Here is a 19,804-nt window from a genome sequence, read left to right on the forward strand (position 1 = left end):
TATATACAGTGAGGGAAAAATATTTGATCCCCTGCTGATTTTGTGTAACGGTTTTCTTTAGGTGAAGTAGAGGCGGACCAAAATGCAGCGTGGTTGTTATTCATTGTACTTTAATAAAGAAACTGTACAGGAATAAACTAACAAAACAACAAACGTGCGAAAACCTAAAACAGTCCTATCTGGTGCAAAACACAGAGACAGGAACAATCACCCACAAACACACAGTGAAACCCAGGCTACCTAAATATGGTTCCCAATCAGAGACAATGACTAACACCTGCCTCTGATTGAGAACCATATCAGGCCAGACATAGAAATAGACAAACAAGACATCCAACATAGAATGCCCACTCAGATCACACCCTGACCAACCAAAATATAGAAACATACAAAGCAAACTATGGTCAGGGTGTGACATTTTGTACGTTTGCCCACTGACAAAGAAATGATCCGTCTATAATTTTAATGGTAGGTTCATTTGAACAGTGAGAGACAGAATAACGCACGTCAAAAAGGTTATAAATTGATTTGCATTTTAATGAGGGAAATAAGTATTTGACCCCCTCTCAATCAGAAAGATCTCCAAAGATGGGACAAGATTGTAGACCTACACAAGGCTGGAATGGGCTACAAGACCATCTCCAAGCAGCTTGGTGAGAAGGTGACAACAGTTGGTGCGATTATTCGCAAATGGGAGAAACACAAAATAACTGTCAATTTCCCTCAGCATGGGGCTCCATGCAAGATCTCACCTCATGGAATTGTAATGATCATGAGAACGGTGAGGAATCAGCCCAGAACTACACGGGAGGATCTTGTCAATGATCTCAAGGCAGCTGGGACCATTGTCACCAAGAAAACAATGTTATCACATTACGCCGTGAAGGACTGAAATCCTGCAGCGCCCGCAAGGTCCCCCTGCTCAAGAAAGCACATATACATGCCCGTCTGAAGTTTGCCAATGAACATCTGAATGATTCAGAGAACAACTGGGTGAAAGTGTTGTGGTCAGAGGAGACCAAAATGGAGCTCTTTGGCATCAACTCAACTCGCCGTGTTTGGAGGAGGAGGAATGCCGCCTATGAGGCCAAGACACCATCCTCACCGTCAAACATGGAGGTGGAAACATTATGCTTTGGGGTGTTTTTCTGCTAAGAGGACAGGACAACTTCACCGCATCAAAGGAACGATGGATGGGGCCATGTACCGTCAAATCTTGGGTGAGAACCTCCTTCCCTCAGCCAGGGCATTGAAAATGAGTCGTGGATGGGTATTCCAGCATGATAATGACCCAAAACACACGGCCAAGGCAACAAAGGAGTGGCTCAAGAAGAAGCACATTAAAGTCCTGGAGTGGCCTAGCCAGTCTCCAGACCTTAATCCCATAGAACATCTGTGGAGGGAGTTGAAGGTTTGAGTGGCCAAATGTCAGCCTCGAAACCTTAATGACTTGGAGAAGATCTGCAAAGAGGAGTGGGACAACATTGGTTTTTGCCACCAAGTACTAAGTCATGTTTTGCAGAGGGGTCAAATACTTATTTCCTTCATTAAAATGCAAATCAATTTCTAACATTTTTTAAATGCGTTTTTCTCGATTTTTTTTGTTGTTATTCTGTCTCTCACTGTTCAAATAAACCTTCCATTAAAATTATAGACGGATCATTTCTTTGTCAGTGGGCAAACGTACAAAATCAGCAGGGGATCGAATACTTTTTTCCCTCACTGTACGTCTGTGTACTGTTTGTGCCTTTGTGATTTGTTCTTACCCTCTGTACCCTATGATTTTAGGGAGAATAGTAGATCTCTGAAACCAGAACCATCCTCTGAAACGGATGAATCCTCATGTGTTTTCCAATTATGAATCCAATGATTCCTATTCCCATCTACCTCACTCCGACCCTCCCAGTCCTGGTGTAGAGGGAGCCCTTTGTCTACTGGCTTTCGTTCTAAAAATAATTTAAGAATTGACCACTCCCAAGGGCCAGCTTGCAGTGGAAAATTATGATGTTGATTAAAAACTAGCAGACTGAGAGTGGAGAAATGTTCTGGCGAAATAAGGCAAGCCAGAGTTGTGTGTGAAATGAAGGCTTTGTGTATCGGTGCAGGGAGAGTGTGTGTGTGACAGTGTTTGTCGGACCACCCACCCCCCACCCTCCAGGTGTCCCGGTTAACAGCAGGGTGTCCACTAAGATTCAGCAGCTGCTCAACACTTTGAAGAGGCCCAAGAGGCCCCCCCTCAGTGAGTTCTTCATGGACGACCAGGAGGAAATTGTAGAGGGTGAGTCACCATTTATTCTTCAATCAGTAGATCTCTCTTAGCCTGGTCCCAGATCTGTTAGTGCAGTCTTGCCAACTCCAGTCTGCACAAACAGATCTGGGATCAGACTATATATCTGTCAATGTCACCTACAATATTTTTATTTCCACTGCTCTGTACCAACCTCAAAGGTGCTCTCTGGTTAATACTGCTCCCCGTCTCCTCCTCCAGTGCCTCAGCCGGACCCCAACACCCCGCGGCCAGAGGGACGTCCGATCATCCCAGTGAAGGGGGAGCCCCTGGGGGTGGTCAGTAACTGGCCCCCTGCCCTCCAGGCTGCCCTGGTTCGCTGGGGGGCCACACAGGGCAAGAGCCCCGCCCTCACCGCCTTGGACATCACTGGCAAACCCCTGTACACACTGACATACGGTACGAAACTTGGCCCACACACAAACCCCTGTACACACTGATGTACTGTAAGAAACTTGGCCCACACACAAACCCCTGTACACACTGATGTACTGTAAGAAACTTGGCCCACACACAAACCCCTGTACACACTGACGTACTGTAAGAAACTTGGCCCACACACAAACCCCTGTACACACTGACGTACTGTAAGAAACTTGGCCCACACACAAACCCCTGTACACACTGATGTACTGTAAGAAACTTGGCCCACACACAAACCCCTGTACACACTGATGTACTGTAAGAAACTTGGCCCACACACAAACCCCTGTACACACTGATGTACTGTAAGAAACTTGGCCCACACACAAACCCCTGTACACACTGATGTACTGTAAGAAACTTGGCCCACACACAAACCCCTGTACACACTGATGTACTGTAAGAAACTTGGCCCACACACAAACCCCTGTACACACTGATGTACTGTAAGAAACTTGGCCCACACACAAACCCCTGTACACACTGACATACGGTAAGAAACTTGGCCCACACACAAACCCCTGTACACACTGATGTACTGTAAGAAACTTGGCCCACACACAAACCCCTGTACCCACTGACATACTGTAAGAAACTTGGCCCACACACAAACCCCTGTACACACTGACATACGGTAGAAACTTGGCCCACACACAAACCCCTGTACACACTGACGTACTGTAAGAAACTTGGCCCACACACAAACCCCTGTACACACTGACATACGGTATGAAACTTGGCCCACACACAAACCCCTGTACACACTGACATACGGTACGAAACTTGGCCCACACACAAACCCCTGTACACACTGACATACGGTACGAAACTTGGCCCACACACAAACCCCTGTACACACTGATGTACTGTAAGAAACTTGGCCCACACACAAACCCCTGTACACACTGATGTACTGTAAACTTGGCCCACACACAAACCCCTGTACACACTGATGTACTGTAAGAAACTTGGCCCACACACAAACCCCTGTACACACTGACATACGGTAAGAAACTTGGCCCACACACAAACCCCTGTACACACTGATGTACTGTAAGAAACTTGGCCCACACACAAACCCCTGTACCCACTGATGTACTGTAAGAAACTTGGCCCACACACAAACCCCTGTACACACTGATGTACTGTAAGAAACTTGGCCCACACACAAACCCCTGTACCCACTGACATACGGTAAGAAACTTGGCCCACACACAAACCCCTGTACACACTGATGTACTGTAAGAAACTTGGCCCACACACAAACCCCTGTACACACTGATGTACTGTAAGAAACTTGGCCCACACACAAACCCCTGTACCCACTGACATACGGTAAGAAACTTGGCCCACACACAAACCCCTGTACACACTGATGTACTGTAAGAAACTTGGCCCACACACAAACCCCTGTACACACTGATGTACTGTAAGAAACTTGGCCCACACACAAACCCCTGTACACACTGATGTACTGTAAGAAACTTGGCCCACACACAAACCCCTGTACCCACTGACATACGGTAAGAAACTTGGCCCACACACAAACCCCTGTACACACTGATGTACTGTAAGAAACTTGGCCCACACACAAACCCCTGTACACACTGACATACGGTAAGAAACTTGGCCCACACACAAACCCTGTACACACTGATGTACTGTAAGAAACTTGGCCCACACACAAACCCCTGTACACACTGATGTACTGTAAGAAACTTGGCCCACACACAAACCCCTGTACACACTGATGTACTGTAAGAAACTTGGCCCACACACAAACCCCTGTACACACTGACATACGGTACGAAACTTGGCCCACACACAAACCCCTGTACACACTGACATACGGTACGAAACTTGGCCCACACACAAACCCCTGTACACACTGATGTACTGTAAGAAACTTGGCCCACACACAAACCCCTGTACACACTGACGTACTGTAAGAAACTTGGCCCACACACAAACCCCTGTACCCACTGACATACGGTAAGAAACTTGGCCCACACACAAACCCCTGTACACACTGATGTACTGTAAGAAACTTGGCCCACACACAAACCCCTGTACACACTGATGTACTGTAAGAAACTTGGCCCACACACAAACCCCTGTACACACTGACGTACTGTAAGAAACTTGGCCCACACACAAACCCCTGTACACACTGACATACGGTACGAAACTTGGCCCACACACAAACCCCCTGTACACACTGACGTACTGTAAGAAACTTGGCCCACACACAAACCCCTGTACACACTGACGTACTGTAAGAAACTTGGCCCACACACAAACCCCTGTACACACTGATGTACTGTAAGAAACTTGGCCCACACACAAACCCCTGTACCCACTGACATACGGTAAGAAACTTGGCCCACACACAAACCCCTGTACACACTGATGTACTGTAAGAAACTTGGCCCACACACAAACCCCTGTACACACTGATGTACTGTAAGAAACTTGGCCCACACACAAACCCCTGTACCCACTGACATACGGTAAGAAACTTGGCCCACACACAAACCCCTGTACACACTGATGTACTGTAAGAAACTTGGCCCACACACAAACCCCTGTACACACTGATGTACTGTAAGAAACTTGGCCCACACACAAACCCCTGTACACACTGATGTACTGTAAGAAACTTGGCCCACACACAAACCCCTGTACCCACTGACATACGGTAAGAAACTTGGCCCACACACAAACCCCTGTACACACTGATGTACTGTAAGAAACTTGGCCCACACACAAACCCCTGTACACACTGACATACGGTAAGAAACTTGGCCCACACACAAACCCCTGTACACACTGATGTACTGTAAGAAACTTGGCCCACACACAAACCCCTGTACACACTGATGTACTGTAAGAAACTTGGCCCACACACAAACCCCTGTACACACTGATGTACTGTAAGAAACTTGGCCCACACACAAACCCCTGTACACACTGACATACGGTACGAAACTTGGCCCACACACAAACCCCTGTACACACTGACATACGGTACGAAACTTGGCCCACACACAAACCCCTGTACACACTGATGTACTGTAAGAAACTTGGCCCACACACAAACCCCTGTACACACTGACGTACTGTAAGAAACTTGGCCCACACACAAACCCCTGTACCCACTGACATACGGTAAGAAACTTGGCCCACACACAAACCCCTGTACACACTGATGTACTGTAAGAAACTTGGCCCACACACAAACCCCTGTACACACTGATGTACTGTAAGAAACTTGGCCCACACACAAACCCCTGTACACACTGACGTACTGTAAGAAACTTGGCCCACACACAAACCCCTGTACACACTGACATACGGTACGAAACTTGGCCCACACACAAACCCCTGTACACACTGATGTACTGTAAGAAACTTGGCCCACACACAAACCCCTGTACACACTGACGTACTGTAAGAAACTTGGCCCACACACAAACCCCTGTACACACTGACGTACTGTAAGAAACTTGGCCCACACACAAACCCCTGTACACACTGACGTACTGTAAGAAACTTGGCCCACACACAAACCCCTGTACACACTGACGTACTGTAAGAAACTTGGCCCACACACAAACCCCTGTACACACTGACGTACTGTAAGAAACTTGGCCCACACACAAACCCCTGTACACACTGATGTACTGTAAGAAACTTGGCCCACACACAAACCCCTGTACACACTGACGTACTGTAAGAAACTTGGCCCACACACAAACCCCTGTACACACTGATGTACTGTAAGAAACTTGGCCCACACACAAACCCTGTACACACTGACGTACTGTAAGAAACTTGGCCCACACACAAACCCCTGTACACACTGATGTACTGTAAGAAACTTGGCCCACACACAAACCCCTGTACACACTGACGTACTGTAAGAAACTTGGCCCACACACAAACCCCTGTACACACTGATGTACTGTAAGGAACTTGGCCCACACACAAACCCCTGTACACACTGACGTACTGTAAGAAACTTGGCCCACACACAAACCCCTGTACACACTGATGTACTGTAAGAAACTTGGCCCACACACAAACCCCTGTACACACTGACGTACTGTAAGAAACTTGGCCCACACACAAACCCCTGTACACACTGATGTACTGTAAGAAACTTGGCCCACACACAAACCCCTGTACACACTGATGTACTGTAAGAAACTTGGCCCACACACAAACCCCTGTACACACTGATGTACTGTAAGAAACTTGGCCCACACACAAACCCCTGTACACACTGACATACGGTAAGAAACTTGGCCCACACACAAACCCTGTACACACTGATGTACTGTAAGAAACTTGGCCCACACACAAACCCCTGTACCCACTGACACACTGTAAGAAACTTGGCCTCCACACACAAACCCCTGTACACACTGACATACGGTACGAAACTTGGCCCACACACAAACCCCTGTACACACTGACGTACTGTAAGAAACTTGGCCCACACACAAACCCCTGTACACACTGACATACGGTACGAAACTTGGCCCACACACAAACCCTGTACACACTGACATACGGTACGAAACTTGGCCCACACACAAACCCTGTACACACTGACATACGGTACGAAACTTGGCCCACACACAAACCCCTGTACACACTGATGTACTGTAAGAAACTTGGCCCACACACAAACCCCTGTACACACTGATGTACTGTAAGAAACTTGGCCCACACACAAACCCCTGTACACACTGATGTACTGTAAGAAACTTGGCCCACACACAAACCCCTGTACACACTGACATACGGTAAGAAACTTGGCCCACACACAAACCCCTGTACACACTGATGTACTGTAAGAAACTTGGCCCACACACAAACCCCTGTACCCACTGATGTACTGTAAGAAACTTGGCCCACACACAAACCCCTGTACACACTGATGTACTGTAAGAAACTTGGCCCACACACAAACCCCTGTACCCACTGACATACGGTAAGAAACTTGGCCCACACACAAACCCCTGTACACACTGATGTACTGTAAGAAACTTGGCCCACACACAAACCCCTGTACACACTGATGTACTGTAAGAAACTTGGCCCACACACAAACCCCTGTACCCACTGACATACGGTAAGAAACTTGGCCCACACACAAACCCCTGTACACACTGATGTACTGTAAGAAACTTGGCCCACACACAAACCCCTGTACACACTGATGTACTGTAAGAAACTTGGCCCACACACAAACCCCTGTACACACTGATGTACTGTAAGAAACTTGGCCCACACACAAACCCCTGTACCCACTGACATACGGTAAGAAACTTGGCCCACACACAAACCCCTGTACACACTGATGTACTGTAAGAAACTTGGCCCACACACAAACCCCTGTACACACTGACATACGGTAAGAAACTTGGCCCACACACAAACCCCTGTACACACTGATGTACTGTAAGAAACTTGGCCCACACACAAACCCCTGTACACACTGATGTACTGTAAGAAACTTGGCCCACACACAAACCCCTGTACACACTGATGTACTGTAAGAAACTTGGCCCACACACAAACCCCTGTACACACTGACATACGGTACGAAACTTGGCCCACACACAAACCCCTGTACACACTGACATACGGTACGAAACTTGGCCCACACACAAACCCCTGTACACACTGATGTACTGTAAGAAACTTGGCCCACACACAAACCCCTGTACACACTGACGTACTGTAAGAAACTTGGCCCACACACAAACCCCTGTACCCACTGACATACGGTAAGAAACTTGGCCCACACACAAACCCCTGTACACACTGATGTACTGTAAGAAACTTGGCCCACACACAAACCCCTGTACACACTGATGTACTGTAAGAAACTTGGCCCACACACAAACCCCTGTACACACTGACGTACTGTAAGAAACTTGGCCCACACACAAACCCCTGTACACACTGACATACGGTACGAAACTTGGCCCACACACAAACCCCTGTACACACTGACGTACTGTAAGAAACTTGGCCCACACACAAACCCCTGTACACACTGACGTACTGTAAGAAACTTGGCCCACACACAAACCCCTGTACACACTGATGTACTGTAAGAAACTTGGCCCACACACAAACCCCTGTACCCACTGACATACGGTAAGAAACTTGGCCCACACACAAACCCCTGTACACACTGATGTACTGTAAGAAACTTGGCCCACACACAAACCCCTGTACACACTGATGTACTGTAAGAAACTTGGCCCACACACAAACCCCTGTACCCACTGACATACGGTAAGAAACTTGGCCCACACACAAACCCCTGTACACACTGATGTACTGTAAGAAACTTGGCCCACACACAAACCCCTGTACACACTGATGTACTGTAAGAAACTTGGCCCACACACAAACCCCTGTACACACTGATGTACTGTAAGAAACTTGGCCCACACACAAACCCCTGTACCCACTGACATACGGTAAGAAACTTGGCCCACACACAAACCCCTGTACACACTGATGTACTGTAAGAAACTTGGCCCACACACAAACCCCTGTACACACTGACATACGGTAAGAAACTTGGCCCACACACAAACCCCTGTACACACTGATGTACTGTAAGAAACTTGGCCCACACACAAACCCCTGTACACACTGATGTACTGTAAGAAACTTGGCCCACACACAAACCCCTGTACACACTGATGTACTGTAAGAAACTTGGCCCACACACAAACCCCTGTACACACTGACATACGGTACGAAACTTGGCCCACACACAAACCCCTGTACACACTGACATACGGTACGAAACTTGGCCCACACACAAACCCCTGTACACACTGATGTACTGTAAGAAACTTGGCCCACACACAAACCCCTGTACACACTGACGTACTGTAAGAAACTTGGCCCACACACAAACCCCTGTACCCACTGACATACGGTAAGAAACTTGGCCCACACACAAACCCCTGTACACACTGATGTACTGTAAGAAACTTGGCCCACACACAAACCCCTGTACACACTGATGTACTGTAAGAAACTTGGCCCACACACAAACCCCTGTACACACTGACGTACTGTAAGAAACTTGGCCCACACACAAACCCCTGTACACACTGACATACGGTACGAAACTTGGCCCACACACAAACCCCTGTACACACTGATGTACTGTAAGAAACTTGGCCCACACACAAACCCCTGTACACACTGACGTACTGTAAGAAACTTGGCCCACACACAAACCCCTGTACACACTGACGTACTGTAAGAAACTTGGCCCACACACAAACCCCTGTACACACTGACGTACTGTAAGAAACTTGGCCCACACACAAACCCCTGTACACACTGACGTACTGTAAGAAACTTGGCCCACACACAAACCCTGTACACACTGACGTACTGTAAGAAACTTGGCCCACACACAAACCCCTGTACACACTGATGTACTGTAAGAAACTTGGCCCACACACAAACCCCTGTACACACTGACGTACTGTAAGAAACTTGGCCCACACACAAACCCCTGTACACACTGATGTACTGTAAGAAACTTGGCCCACACACAAACCCCTGTACACACTGACGTACTGTAAGAAACTTGGCCCACACACAAACCCCTGTACACACTGATGTACTGTAAGAAACTTGGCCCACACACAAACCCCTGTACACACTGACGTACTGTAAGAAACTTGGCCCACACACAAACCCCTGTACACACTGATGTACTGTAAGGAACTTGGCCCACACACAAACCCCTGTACACACTGACGTACTGTAAGAAACTTGGCCCACACACAAACCCCTGTACACACTGATGTACTGTAAGAAACTTGGCCCACACACAAACCCCTGTACACACTGACGTACTGTAAGAAACTTGGCCCACACACAAACCCACCTGGACAAGAGGAATACCTATGTGAGAATGCTGTTCATCGACTACAGCTCGGCATTCAACACCACAGTGCCCTCCAAGCTCGTCATCGAGCTCGAGACCCTGGGTCTCGACCCCGCCCTGTCCAACTGGGTACTGGACTTCCTGACGGGCCGCCCCCAGGTGGTGAGGGTAGGCAACAACATCTCCACCCCGCTGATCCTCAGAACTGGGGCCCCACAAGGGTGCGTTCTGAGCCCTCTCCTGTACTCCCTGTTCACCCACGACTGCGTGGCCACGCACGCCTCCAACTCAATCATCAAGTTTGCGGACGACACAACAGTGGTAGGCTTGATTACCAACAACGACGAGACGGCCTACAGGGAGGAGGTGAGGGCCCTCGGAGTGTGGTGTCAGGAAAATAACCTCACACTCAACGTCAACAAAACTAAGGAGATGATTGTGGACTTCATGAAACAGCAGAGGGAGCACCCCCCTATCCACATTGATGGAACAGTAGTGGAGAGAGTAGTAAGTTTTAAGTTCCTCGGCGTACACATCACAGACAAACTGAATTGGTCCACCCACACAGACAGCATCGTGAAGAAGGCGCAGCAGCGCCTCTTCAACCTCAGGAGGCTGAAGAAATTCGGCTTGTCACCAAAAGCACTCACAAACATCTACAGATGCACAATCGAGAGCATCCTGTCGGGCTGTATCACCGCCTGGTACGGCAACTGCTCCGCCCACAACCGTAAGGCTCTCCAGAGGGTAGTGAGGTCTGCACAACGCATCACCGGGGGCAAACTACCTGCCCTCCAGGACACCTACACCACCCGATGTCACAGGAAGGCCATAAAGATCATCAAGGACAACAACCACCCGAGCCACTGCCTGTTCACCCCGCTATCATCCAGAAGGCGAGGTCAGTACAGGTGCATCAAAGCTGGAACCGAGAGACTGAAAAACAGCTTCTATCTCAAGGCCATCAGACTGTTAAACAGCCACCACTAACATTGAGCGGCTGCTGCCAACACACTGTCTCAACTCCAGCCACTTTAGTAATGGGAATTGATGGGAAATTATGTAAAATATATCACTAGCCACTTTAAACAATGCTACCTAATATAATGTTTACATACCCTACATTATTCATCTCATATGTATACGTATATACTGTACTCTATATCATCTACTGCATCTTTATGTAATACATGTATCACTAGCCACTTTAACTATGCCACTTTGTTTACATACTCATCTCATATGTATATACTGTACTCAATACCATCTACTGTATCTTGCCTATGCCGCTCTGTACCATCACTCATTCATAGATCTTTATGTACATATTCTTTATCCCCTTATACTTGTGTCTATAAGGTAGTAGTTTTGGAATTGTTAGCTAGATTACTTGTTGGTTATTACTGCATTGTCGGAACTAGAAGCACAAGCATTTCGCTACACTCGCATTAACATCTGCTAACCATGTGTATGTGACAAATAAAATTTGATTTGATTTGAACCCCTGTACACACTGATGTACTGTAAGAAACTTGGCCCACACACAAACCCCTGTACACACTGATGTACTGTAAGAAACTTGGCCCACACACAAACCCCTGTACACACTGATGTACTGTAAGAAACTTGGCCCACACACAAACCCCTGTACACACTGACTGTAAGAAACTTGGCCCACACACAAACCCCTGTACTGTAAGAAACTTGGCCCACACACAAACCCCTGTACACACTGACGTACTGTAAGAAACTTGGCCCACACACAAACCCCTGTACACACTGATGTACTGTAAGAAACTTGGCCCACACACAAACCCCTGTACACACTGATGTACTGTAAGAAACTTGGCCCACACACAAACCCCTGTACACACTGACGTACTGTAAGAAACTTGGCCCACACACAAATCCCTGTACACACTGACGTACTGTAAGAAACTTGGCCCACACACAAACCCCTGTACACACTGACATACTGTAAGAAACTTGGCCCACACACAAACCCCTGTACACACTGATGTACTGTAAGAAACTTGGCCCACACACAAACCCCTGTACACACTGACGTACTGTAAGAAACTTGGCCCACACATAAATCCCTGTACACACTGACGTACTGTATGTTACAGTCTTAATCCCCTCACGGCAATATGATTGCTTACATTTAAATAACTCTACTTACTATATAGGGAGGTTCAAGGTCTGGCCCTGGATCATTTATTTCATATATTATTTTAGGATATGGTTGGTACTATACTGTAGACATGGTGTAGATAGAGTAATCAAAGTAATGGAGGGTTATGAAAGGAGGAGTATGAGATTGATTGTCAGAGTGTGCCACTGTTATTTACAATGCCCGCCCTCCCTCTTTCCTCTCTCCTCCTCCCTCCTCCCCTTCTCCCTCCATCAGGAAAGCTGTGGAGCCGCAGTGTGAAGCTGGCCTACACCCTCCTCAATAAACTGGGGCCCAAGAACGAGCAGGTCCTCAAGCCTGGGGACAGGGTGAGACACACCTACTCACACTACTTCTACTTCCCTCTGTGTCGTAATGATATAGCGTCAAAACAGTCCCATAAATTAAAGCTGCAATATGTAACTTTTTGGTCAATCTGACCAAATTCCCATCAAAATTTTTGTTATAGATCTGTCATTCTCATTGAGCACATGTCTAAGAAGCGGTAGATATATTCTATGTGCACTATTTCTATGCTTCCCGTGCTTAAACTTTTCATCTTTTAATTTTATTTTGTATACCAGCTTCAAACAGCTGAAAATACAATATTTTTGCTTATAGAAAATATATTTGATAATGGTTTAGATGGTACAATGATTCTTTACACTACAGAATACTTGCTTGTTTTTTGACATAAACTGAAATGAGGCGAACTATTTGAATTTTAGCAACCAGGAAATGGCGGCACAATTTCTGCATAGTGGACCTTTGAGGTTCATACATCAACTTAGTTTTATTTTCTCCTGTAGGTGGCTCTAGTGTACCCTAACAGTGACCCTGGGATGTTTTTGGTGGCCTTCTATGGCTGCCTGCTAGCTGAGGTCATCCCTGTCCCTATAGAGGTACCTCTGTCTCGCAAGGTAAGGGACATGCCATTGGAACTTATTCAAACTGACATTGACATGCTGTTACAGTGCCTTGCAAAAGTATTCATCCCCCTTGGCATTTTTCCTATTTTGATGCATTACAGCCTGTAATTTAAATGGATTTTTATTTGGATTTCATGTAATGGACATAAACAAAAAGTTCAAATTGGTGAAGTGAAATAAAAAAAATACTTGTGTGCATATGTATTTGCTATGAAGCCCCTAAATAAGATCTGGTGCAACCAATTACGTTCAGAAGTCACACATAATTAGTTAAATAAAGTCCACCTGTGTGCAATCTAAGTGTCACATGATCTGTCACATGATCTCAGTATATATACACCTGTTCTGAAAGGCCCCAAAGTCTGCAACACCATGAAGCAAGGGGCACCATGAAGACCAAGGAGCTCTCCAAACAGATCAGGGACAAAGTTGTGGAGAGGTACAGATCAGTGTTAGGTTATAAAAGAATATCAGAAACTTTGAACATCCACAGAGCACCATTAAATCCATTATTAAAATTGGAAAGAATATGGCACCACAACAAACCTGCAAAGAGAGGGCCGCCCACCAAAACTCACAGACCAGGCAATGAGGGCATTAATCCGAGAGGCAACAAAGAGACCAAAGATGACCCTGAAGGAGCTGCAAAGCTCCACAGGAGAGATGGGAGTTTCTGTCCATAGAACCACTTTAAGCCATACACTCCACATAGCTGGGCTTTACGGAAGAGTGGACAGAAAAAAGCCATTGCTGAAAGAAAAAAATAAGCAAACACGTTTGGTGTTTGCCAAAAGGCATGTGGGAGACTCCCCAAACATTTGGAAGAAGGTACTCTGGTCAGATGAGACAAAAATGTTGCTTTTTGGCCATCAAGGAAAACGCTATGTCTGGCGCAAACCCAACACCTCTCATCACCCTGAGAACAGCATCCCCACAGTGAAGCATGGTGGTGGCAGCATCATGCTTTGGGGATGTTTTTCATCGGAAACTGGTCAGAATTGAAGGAAGGATGGCTGGTGCTAAATACAAGTTCTTGAAATTCTTGCGGGAAACCTGTTTCAATCATCCAGAGAGTTGAGACTGGGACGGAGGTTCACCTTCCAGCAGGACACTGACCCTAAGCATACTGCTAAAGCAACACTCAAATAGTTTAAGGGGAAACATTTAAATGTCTTGGAACGGCCTAGTCAAAGCCCAGACCTCAATCCAATTGAGAATCTATGGTATGATTTAAAGATTGCTGTACACCATATGAACCCATCCAATTTGAATGAGCTAGAGCAGTTTTGCCTTGACGAATGAGCAAACATCTTAGTGGCTAGACGTGCCAAGCTTATAGAGACATACCCCAAGAGACTTGCAGCTGTAATTACTGCAAAAGCTGGCTCTAAAAAATATTGACTTTGGGGGGTGAATAGTTATGCACGCTCAAGTTTTCTGTTTTTTGGGGTCTTATTTCTTGTTTGTTTCACAATAAAAAATATTTAGCATCTTCAAAGTGGTAGGCATGTTGTGTAAATCAAATGATACAAACCCCCCAAAATCCATTTTAATTCCAGGTTGTAAGGCAACAAAATAGGAAAAATGCCAGGGGGGTGAATACTTTCGCAAGCAACTGTATATCTGCTCTGTGATTTACTCCATGTGTCATTGTTGTTCTGCCACCAGGATGCAGGCAGTAGTCAGGTAGGATTCCTGTTGGGCAGCTGTAGTGTGAGTTTGGCTCTGACCAGTGAGATCTGTCTGAAGGGACTTCCCAAGATGCCCACCGGAGAGATTCTACAGTTTAAAGGTCAGAAGCTGCCTCTATTACTGGCCGTGTTCCAGAGCATCAATGTGAAATCAAATCAAATTATATTGGTCACATACACATGGTTAGCAGATGTTAATGTGAGTGTAGCAAAATGCTTGTGCTTCTAATTCCGACCGTGCAGTAATATCTAGCAAGTAATCTAACAATTTCACAACAACTACCTTTTACACACAAGTGTAAAGCAATTAATAAGAATATGTACATATAAATATATGGATGAGCGATGAGACGGGCCTGGACATGCGCTGGCTTGAGCAGGGGGATCTTGCATGCGCTGCAGGATTTTAATCCATGACGGTGTAGTGTGTTACTAATGGTTTTCTTTGAGACTGTGGTCCCAGCTCTCTTCAGGTCATTGACCAGGTCCTGCCGTGTAGTTCTGGGCTGATCCCTCACCTTCCTCATGATCATTGATCCCCCACGTGGTGAGATCTTGCATGGAGCCCCAGACCGAGGGTGATTGACCGTCATCTTGAACTTCTTCCATTTTCTAATAATTGCTCCAACAGTTGTTGCCTTCTCACCAAGCTGCTTGCCTATTGTCCTGTAGCCCATCCCAGCCTTGTGCGGGTCTACAATTTTATCCCTGATGTCCTTACACAGCTCTCTGGTCTTGGCCATTGTGGAAAGGTTTGATTGATTGTGTGCACAGGTGTCTTTTATACAGGTAACGAGTTCAAACAGGTGCAATTAATACAGGTAATGAGTGGAGAACAGGAGGGCTTCTTAAAGAAAAACTAACAGGTCTCTGAGAGACGGAATTCTTACTGGTTGGTAGGTGATCAAATACTTATGTCATGCAATAAAAGGCTAATTAATTACTTAAAAATCATACAATGTGATTTTCTGGATTTTTGTTTTAGATTCCGTCTCTCACAGTTGAAGTGTACCTATGATAAAAATTACAGACCTCTACATGCTTTGTAAGTAGGAAAACCTGCAAAATCGGCAGTGTATCAAATACTTGTTCTCGCCACTGTACATATGAGATGAGTAATGTAGGGTATGTAAACATTATATAAAGTGGCATTGTAGTGACTCCCCATCCCAGGTCCGGGAGCTAATCATCGACTGACACTAATTAGCATAATGCAACGGACATAAATATTCCTATTCATGAAAATCACAAGTGAAATATATTGAGACACAGCTTAGCCTTTTGTTAATCACCCTGTCATCTCAGATTTTCAAAATATGCTTTACAGCCAAAGCTAGACAAGCATTTGTGTAAGTTTATCGATAGCCTAGCATAGCATCTTGTCCAGCTAGCAGCAGGTAACTTGGTCACGGAAATCAGAAAAGCAATCAAATTAAATCGTTTACCTTTGATGAGCTTCGGGATGTTTTCACTCATGAGACTCCCAGTTAGATTGCCAATCTTCCTTTTTTCCAAAAATATTATTATTGTGGCGAAATCGCTCCGTTTGTTCTTCACATTTGTCTGAGAAATCACCTGGAAATTGCAGTCACGAAAACGCCGAAAAATATTCCAAATTATCTACATAATATCGACAGAAACATGGCAAACGTTGTTTATAATCAATCCTCAAGGTGTTTTTCAAATATCTATTCGATAATATATCCACCGGGACAATTGGTTTTTCAGTAGGACCGATTGGAATAATGGCTACCTCTGTATTTTACGCGAGAATCACTCTGAGAGCATCAGGTGACCACTTGCGCAATGTAGCCGCTTACGGGTATTCTTCAACATAAATGCGTAAAACTACGTCACAATGCTGTCGACACCTTGGGGAATACGGAGAAAAAGTAATCTGGTTGATAGCCCATTCACTGCTCAATTGGGACGCATTGGAACGCAGAGCTTTCAAAAGATGAGTCACTTCCGGATTGGATTTTTCTCAGGCTTTCGCCTGCAAAATCAGTTCTGTTATACTCACAGACAATATTTTTACAGTTTTGGAAACGTTAGAGTGTTTTCTATCCTAAGCTGTCAATTATAATCATATTCTAGCATCTTGTCCTGACAAAATATCCCGTTTACTACGGGAACGTTATTTTTCCAAAAATGAAAATACTGCCCCCTAGTCACAAAAGGTTAAAGTGACTAGTGATACATTTATTACATCCAATTTTTTATTATTAAAGTGGCTAGAGATTTGAGTCAGTATGTTGGCAGCAGCCACTCAATGTTAGTGATGGCTGTTTAACAGTCTGATGGCCTTGAGATAGAAGCTGTTTTTCAGTCTCTCGGTCCCACCTTTGATGCACCTGTACTGACCTCGCCTTCTGGATGATAGCGGGGTGAACAGGCAGTGGCTTGGGTGGTTGTTGTCCTTGAGGATCTTTTTGGCCTTCCTGTGACATCAGGTGGTGTAGGTGTCCTGGATGGCAGGTAGTTTGCCCCCGGTGATGCGTTGTGCAGACCTCACGACCCTCTGGAGAGCCTTACGGTCGTGGACAGAGCAGTTGCCGTACCAGGCGGTGATACAGCCCGACAGGATGCTCTCGATTGTGCATCTGTAAAAGTTTGTGAGTGCTTTTGGTGACAAGCCAAATTTCTTCAGCCTCCTGAGGTTGAAGAGGCGCTGTTGCGTCTCTTCATCCGTGATGTGTACGCCGAGGAACTTCAAACTTTCCACCTTCTCCACTACTGTCCCGTCGATGTGGATAGGAGGGTGCTCCCTCTGCTGTTTCCTGAAGTCCACGATCATCTCCTTTGTTTTGTTGACGTTGAGTGTGAGGTTATTTTCCTGACACCACACTCCAAGGGCCCTCACCTCCTCCCTCTAGGCCGTCTCATCGTTGTTGGTAATCAAGCCTACCACTGTAGTGTCATCTGCAAACTTGATGATTGAGTTGGAGGTGTGCATGGCCCCACAGTCATTGGTGAACAAGGAGTACAGGAGAGGGCTGAGAACGCACCCTTGTGGGGCCGCAGTGTTGAGACAGGGCCGACAGGGATATCCTTGTCTCATCGTGCACTAGCGACTCTTGTGGCGGGCCGGGCACAGTGCACATTGACCAGGTCGCTAGGTGTACTGTGTTTCCTCTGACACATTGGTGCGGTTGGCTTCCGGGTTGGTTGCGCGCTTTGTCAAGAAGCAGTGCGGCTTGGGTGTGTTGTGTTTCGGAGGACGCATGGCTCTCGACCTTCGCCTCTCCCAAGTCCGTACGGGAGTTGCAGTGATGAGACAAGACAGTAACTACTAACAATTGGATAGCACGAAAAAGGGGGTTAAAAAAAGGTTTTGGTAGCGGGCCGTGTCAGTGGCACTGTATTGTCCTCAAAGCGAGCAAAGAAGTTGTTTAGTCTGTCTGGGAGCAAGACATTGGGGTCTGCGACTGGGCTTGTTTTCTTTTTGTAGTCCGTGATTGACTGTAGACCCTGCCACATACCTCTCATGTCAAAGCCGTTGAATTGCATCTCTACTTTATCTCTATACTGACGCTTAGCTTGTTTAATTGCCTTGCGGAGGGAATAGCTACACTGTTTGTATTCGGTCATGTTACCAGTCGCCTTGCCCTGATTTAAAAGCAGTGGTTCGTGCTTTCAGTTTTGAGCGAATGCTGCCATCAATCCACGGTTTCTGGTTGGGAAGGTTTTAATAGTCACCGTGGGTACAACATCACCAATGCACTTGCTAATAAACTCTCTCACCGAATCAGCGTATACATCAATGTTGTTGTTCGACGCTATCTGGAACATATCCCAGTCCACGTGATCAAAGCAATCTTGAAGCGTGGAATCAGATTGGTCGGACCAACGTTGAACAGACCTGAGCACGGGCGTTTCCTGTTTTAGTTTCTGTCTATAGGCTGGGGGGGGGTGTTAACGACTGTGATTATAATCGAAGAGAATTCTCTTGGTAGCTAATGCCGTCGGCATCTGATTGTAAAGAATTCTAGGTTCGCAGACCTATTATCTGTCACTCCGTCACAGCTGACTGACTAAGTAGACTGACTGATCTACAAATAATAATGATTAGTCATTTAGGAAGCCAGGTGGTTTTAGTCATCGAGTCGGCGACTGCAATCTGGTCGATCTCAAACACAACTATTGTCTCTCGAGTTCCAAATGTGATACCTTATCTCTTTCGTTACGAGTCTCTTTTTAATGAAGTTGATTGGCTGGTGTATGATATTGACTGTCTCTTATAGGCTGGCCTCGGCTAAAGTGGGTGGTGACAGATTCCAAGTACCTCACCAAACCTGGCAAGGACTGGCAGCCCCACATCCCTACAGCGAACACTGACCCTGCATACATAGAGGTGAG

The 19,804-nt window shown here is 46.2% G+C and overlaps 1 protein-coding gene across 1 annotated transcript in view; it reads left to right on the forward strand.

Moving 5' to 3' along the window:
* Positions 1-19,804, forward strand: part of LOC112254655 (disco-interacting protein 2 homolog B-A) — a 90,739-nt gene that overhangs the window by 48,845 nt on the left and 22,090 nt on the right. Inside the window, exons 7-12 of the mRNA XM_042323716.1 lie at positions 2,159-2,278; positions 2,489-2,686; positions 13,063-13,154; positions 13,635-13,745; positions 15,423-15,546; positions 19,690-19,799. Coding sequence (XP_042179650.1) covers positions 2,159-2,278; positions 2,489-2,686; positions 13,063-13,154; positions 13,635-13,745; positions 15,423-15,546; positions 19,690-19,799 — 755 coding nt within the window. The remainder of the gene's footprint in view (positions 1-2,158; positions 2,279-2,488; positions 2,687-13,062; positions 13,155-13,634; positions 13,746-15,422; positions 15,547-19,689; positions 19,800-19,804) is intronic.

The sequence above is a fragment of the Oncorhynchus tshawytscha genome, linkage group LG07, assembly GCF_018296145.1.
Source record: "Oncorhynchus tshawytscha isolate Ot180627B linkage group LG07, Otsh_v2.0, whole genome shotgun sequence".
NCBI classification, from domain to species: domain Eukaryota; kingdom Metazoa; phylum Chordata; class Actinopteri; order Salmoniformes; family Salmonidae; genus Oncorhynchus; species Oncorhynchus tshawytscha.